The following is a 6,363-nucleotide window of genomic DNA, read 5'->3' on the forward strand; positions in this document are numbered from 1 at the left end:
TAAAAAAAAAAAAAAAAAAAAAAAAAAAATGTTTCACAGAAAAAAAAAAATGGAAGAGATATTCTGAGTTTTGATTTTAAGTATCAAATTCTTACTCTCCAGGTCAGAGAGAGTACTCTCCAGCATTTCAGCCACAGCAGTAAGTCAGATTTTGAAAATTTTCTCTTCGTATGATGCTGCAGGTAGAAAGGGTAGACTGAAAGGGTAAAGGAAGCCTGGCTGACCATTTACTCCAACAGGTGTGCTCAAGGGCTGCACCTCTACTGGACCATCATATTTGCAACAGCATAGAGAGCAGCCAGACCAAATTCACACTATGTGAAGACAAAAGAGACTGATGTATAATCCAGAATAATAATATATTAACACATAATAAAAATACAGGGACTTCCCTGGTGGTCCAGTGGGTAAGACTCCACGCTCCCAATGCAGGGTTCGATCACTGGTTGGGGAACCAGATCCCAGGTGCATGCTGCAACTAAGAGTTTGCATGCCACAAGGAAGATCCCACGTGCCTCAGCTAAGACCCAGCACAACCAATACATAAATAAATATTTTTAAAAAATGAAATAGCTTGGATCTCATTACACAGGAAGCTAAGCTATAATCTGAAACTGTCTTGCCCACCTGAACACACAGCAAAGGAGGGGGCAGTTTAGTAGATCATTAAATGCTTAATTAACATTATAGTCATGCCAAGTGGACTGAACTCTTTATTTGGTTTTTTAATTTTAAAAAGTAAAGCTTGCCTCTGTTTTAGTTTTAAGTCACACACAAAAAAAGCGATCAGCTAAAAAAAACCCTTCAGCCTTTTATAACCAGTACCCTGGATTAGTTGCAAGCTTGGTGTTTGCTGCTCATCAGAAGTGGCTTGGCCCAGGAGTTTAGGACCTAAAAAAGGATTCCTACTGGCTTAACAAAGGAGAAACAGCTAGCATGCAGAGTCCCCTTAGAGAGGCAGAGCCCTGTGTGAGTGGAGTGCAGAGTTAGGTGGGAGGTGAGCTGATGGATCTGGGATCAAGTAGAAAACAGTCATAGGAGTCAACTGTTACCTATCCTCAAGGTCAGGAACCTGTACACTACACAGGGGTGGAAGGACCCTCAAGGATCATCTAGTTCAAACTAGATGACTTGCTCAAAGACAAGGAATGACTGGCTCAAAGACATAAAACAAGCTTGTGCCCTAGCAGGGGCTAGGCTTCATTTCAATTCTCTGATGTTACGCTACACTGCTTCTTTCCTATTTCATATCAGGATCTGGACGCCAAAACCCAGGGTCTCAAATGAAGCTTTGAAGAGAGCCCAAAGGAGAATGGGGAGAGTATACAGGAAGATGTGTGAAGGTAATATGGCTCAAAGTGATGGCCCTACTAAAAGATCTCCATGGCCTCTCCCTCTAGACTCAGCTATCAATAGAACCAAGTCACTTAATCTTTTGAACTTTGCTTTTCTCATAAATAAAATGTATCTGAAAATAATACCTAGTTCAGATTTAGCAGAAGATAAAAAGAAATAATGTGTGTAAAAGAACATCAAATGAATACTGGAATTTTTCCTACTTACTGTGGGCAAGAAACAATCGTATAATACTTGAATTTTTTAACATTTGCACACTAATGACCAGGAGGTAGAAAGGAAAGAGACAGTATGATTAGAAAGAGAACAGGCTTACACATAGAGAACATCTTGTTTTGTGAAATGAATTAAGTAATCACATTTTTTCCACGTTGTATCACTTGCTTCTTAGCCAGGACACTGAGATGGCCCAAGTTCTATTACTGAAAGCTACATTATAAGCTCTACTGAGGGTACGAGGTGTGGGAGGAGGGAGTTGTTGCAGGAAACAACCCAGCTGCTGGAATGATGACCGAAGGACCTGGTCTGGAAATGCCAACTGGAAGAACCTCCTACCTTCTAAGCCTGGTCCTTCTGTTAAAAATCTAAGATCTCCAGAGATACACTGAAGAGAAGGAAAGAGCCAGCAAACACCTCTGCGACCGTCAGCCACATGGTGTGCCGTATTTCTTATCAGCATAGCATGCAGTCAGAAAAAAATTCGTGTCCAGTAATTTCTGAACACAAAGATTCTCAAGCTCCTTTGGCTTTTGAGAACTGCCCAATTGCCCTAGGAGATTTACCAGTTAAAATAGCAGAGTTCTTTAAGCAAGAAAGTAAGAAAATCAACCTACTAACTGAATATACCCTGGAGCACCAAGGCTTATCCTGTTTTAGTCTCAAGAAAGCAAAAATGACTCCATTATCACTTTTAAGGCACTTCTCTTCCTGCTACTTCCACAGAGAGATTATCTCACAGAGTCGGCAGAGGGAGGGCAATGGATTTCTCACACTGACCCCAGGGCACTTGTTTCTGGAAGCATATAGAGGAGTAGCACTTTCCTGAGGCAGGTAGTCTGTCTTCTCTCCTCTACACTGCCCCCATCTCAAGTTCTCTCCACTCAGTGCCCCCAACCTAATCCAAGCAACCCTATCTTTTCCTCCTCTGCAGTTACCATGGCACAACCCATTCTCCATAAAGCAGCGCAGGTGATGTTTTACGTAACAGCTTTATTGACATGTAATTCACATACCATAAAATTCACCCTTTTAAAGTGCACAATTCAGTGTTTTTAGTAGATTCACAGAGTTGTGCAAACGTCATCCCCATCTGACTTCAGAACATATTCATCCTCACCCAAAGAAACCCCATACCCATTAACAGCCACTTACCATTTCCTCCCCTCGCCCCGCAAGCCCCTAGAAACCACTAGTGTATTTTGTCTCTCTGTTTTTGCCTATTCTGGACATTTCATATAACTGCAAATGTGTGGTCTTTTGTGACTGGCTTTTTCACTTAGCATAATGTTTTTAAGGTACATCTATGTTACAGCATATATCAGTACTTCACTCTTTTTTATTGCCAAATATTTCATATGGATGTAACACATTTTATTTATCTTTTTATCAGATGAACTCTTGGGCTATTTCAACTTTTTGGCTGTTATGAATAATGCTGCCATGAAGTTCATGGTACATGTTTGTGTGGGCATATGATTTATATTCTCTTGGGTATATACCCACAAGTGGACTTGCTGGGTCACAGGTAACTCTATGTTTAACATTTTGAGTAACTTCCAAACTGCTTTCAAAGTGGCTGCAGCATTTTACAATCTCACCGGCAATGTATGAGAGTTCCAATTACTCTACATTTCTCGCCAACACTTGTTATGGTCTGTCTTTTGATTATATCCATACCCATGGGTGTTAAGTGGTATCTCATTGTGGCTTTGATTTACATTTCCCTAATGACTAAAGATGCTGAGCATCTTTTCAAGTCCTTATTGGCCTTTTGTATATTTTCGTTGGAGAAATATTCAAGTCCTCTGCCCATCTTTTCAACTGCATTATTTATCTTTTTTATTGTTGAGTCCTAAGTTTCTTTTGTATTCTTGGATACAAGTACAAGTGATTTTTTAAAAAAGTAAATCAGATTTTGTTACTCCCTTACATAGTACCCTCTAATGATTCCCCACTATGTTTAGAATAAAATCCAAATTCTCACTCTGGCTTACAAGGTCCTACACGATTTTGCCACTTTGCCCCTCACACAGTGCATTGTAGTCAGAGCAGTGTTCTTTCTGCCCTTGAAACATAATAAACTCATTCGTGTCTCAACACCCTTGTAGGTTTGTCACATCTGCCTACTTGGAATTCTCTTTCCTTGGATGGCTTCTTCTTGTCATTGAATTCAAATATCTCTTTTCAGACAATTTTTCCTAAAAAAAAATTGTATCTAAAAAAGCTGCCCCTCCACAAAGAGGAACAAGGGAACTTTTGGGGATGATGGATATGTTCATTACCTTGATTATGGTAACGGTTTCATGGATATATACATATGTCAAAACTTTTTAAACTATATACTTTATGTGCCATTTATTTTACTTCAATTATATTCAATAAAGCTGTTAAACAAGTAACTCTCTTCATAATCACACCTTTACTGTCACACTCTTATCATACTTTATTTCCTTAGGAGAAACTGTCTACCTGAAATCATCTTGTTTACTTCTTGACTTAAATGTTTATTGACTATCTCATCCCTCTAGAATGGAAGTGTCATGAGAGCACTTCATGAATGTTTTTCATCTTGTAACTGCTGTATCCTCAGCTAGGCTCACAGTTGGGTGCTACATAAATACGTGGCTAATTGAATGAGTGAATTTGATAAAGGTTTAGAAAAGAAACCCAAAGACAATAGGAAGGGTGACTTTCCATTCCCTCAGACTCACAAGTACTTGAGGGGATGAAATTCTTATTATTTATTTTCTTTATTAAGAGCTACCTCGGGCTTCCCTGGTGGCGCAGTGGTTAAGAATCCACCTGCTGATGCAGGGAACATGGATTCGAGCCCTGGTCTGGGAAGATCCCACATGCTGTGGAGCAACCAAGCCCATGCACCACAACTACTGAGCCTGCGTTCTAGAGCCCGTGAGCCACAACTACTGAGCCTGCGCTCTAAAGCCCGTTCGCCACAACTACTGAGCTCGCGAGCCACAACCACTGAAGTCCACGTGCCTAGAGCCTGTGGTCCTCAACAAGAGAAGCCGCTGCAATGAGAAGCCAACGTACCGCAACGAAGAGTAGCCCCCGCTCGCCACAACTAGAGAAAGCCCGCACTCAGCAACGAAGACTCAATTCAGCCAAAAAAAAAAAAAAAAAAAAGAGCTACCTCAAGCTCTATCCTGGATGATCTCCAACATCATGATCATTAGAAATATCACTGACTGTTCAACTACTCTGTGGTACTATTCTAGTACTTTATATATACTCTCCCATAGGTAGTGGTTATTTTAATAATAGTATTATAATGATAATATAGCATATTATATAGTAGCTATAATAAATATATAATAACTATAATAATAGCAGCAGTAATACAGTAAAAACATTTGTTTAGCATTTGGTATTTGTCAGATATTATGTAAGCATTTTACCCATGTAATCTCATTTATTCTTCACAGTAACTTTATGAAGTAGGTATTCTTTTACAGACAAGGAATTTTGAAGTTTACAGAGGTGAACTAACTGACCAAAGCCACACAACTGGCAAAAGGCAGAGCTGGACCTCAAATCTAAGTCTATCTTACTTCAAAGCACATGCTTTTTCCATTATGCTACTGTGCTTGTTAAGTATTTTTATATAATACAATGTTACTCCAGCTCATCTACAAAGCCAGAATGTGCACCTCAAGAATGATACTACTCAAACTCTGAAACAGGCTAGTAGTAAGAGTAAGAGAGATGAGAAGCTAGTTGCCTGAAAATAAGCCAAGATATTTAGAGCAAGGAATTTTTACTTTATGCCAAACTCCATGTCTAGCTTCACGTGACATTTAAATTCTTACTGTTTCTGATTACTCTTCAGTAGACATTGGTTTTTACCTAAGTTGCTGGCCCTTGCTCCTCCTTTGCCTAGGAGTGAGGTTTACTGGTGAAGGTATGCTGACCATGAGAGATCTAGGTAGGCTCCCTTACCAACTTGGGTTCCAATTTTAAGAGCGTTTACCTTTAGTGCCAGGCGGCTGCAGGTTGTCTCCAGTCAAGGAACACCAGCCCACAGGGAAGATGTCCCGGGAGTCGAAGCGGCACCAGTAGTCAAAGGCCCCTCGCCACCCATCAAAAGTGACAAGCACCTCTGAGCCTCGCACCTCCCCAATAGTGGCTGGGCAAATGAAATGAGGGTTCTTCCTGTCCACAGCTTCCAGCTTCATTCCCATTTTGAAGAAGTTGTGAGAAGGTGATGGTGGTTCCTAAGTGAGAGACAGAAATACACAGACCTAGATGCAAAGAGAGAGGCTATGTATGCGAAAAGACTTATTTCATTTGGATGATTAAAAAATGACTGCTATATAGGATTTATAATGGAGCTTTAGTCTTTCTTTTAAATGAATTTCAAAGTATACCAAAGTACTACTTTGCTAATCCTATTATTTTGACATCTTTGCTTCAGATCCTTTTTTTTTTCCAAGAAATAAAGGGTAACAGATAAGGCTGAATCCCCTTTTGTGCCCTTCCCCATGCATGTTTTTATACTTTATATGTACAAACCATTTGCATACTTTTAAATTTTATATAAATAGTATTATACTGAACATATCATTCTACAACTTGCTTTTTTTGTTCAACATTATGTTTCTGAAACATATCCATGTTGATAAATTTAGCTCTAGTTTATTTTAACTGCTAATAGTACTCCATTACATTTGTATGTCATAATTTATTCATTCTCTTTTGACAGACATTTAAGGTTATGAATTGTTTACTATTTCAAAAGAGTTTTAATGGCCCTTCTTGCACTTGTTCCTT

At 39.4% G+C, this 6,363-nt stretch overlaps 1 protein-coding gene across 1 annotated transcript in view; it reads right to left on the minus strand.

Annotated features, from left to right (window-relative positions):
- Positions 1-5,802, minus strand: part of LOC112395593 (polycomb protein SCMH1) — a 78,550-nt gene extending 72,748 nt beyond the window's left edge. Inside the window, exon 1 of the mRNA XM_024738902.1 lies at positions 5,564-5,802. Within this exon, the coding sequence (XP_024594670.1) occupies positions 5,564-5,774 (211 nt within the window). The 5' untranslated portion in view covers positions 5,775-5,802. The remainder of the gene's footprint in view (positions 1-5,563) is intronic.
- Positions 5,803-6,363: the final 561 nt, after the last annotated feature.

Source organism: Neophocaena asiaeorientalis, unplaced genomic scaffold (assembly GCF_003031525.2).
Source record: "Neophocaena asiaeorientalis asiaeorientalis breed wild unplaced genomic scaffold, Neophocaena_asiaeorientalis_V1.1 scaffold106, whole genome shotgun sequence".
Lineage (NCBI taxonomy): Eukaryota > Metazoa > Chordata > Mammalia > Artiodactyla > Phocoenidae > Neophocaena > Neophocaena asiaeorientalis.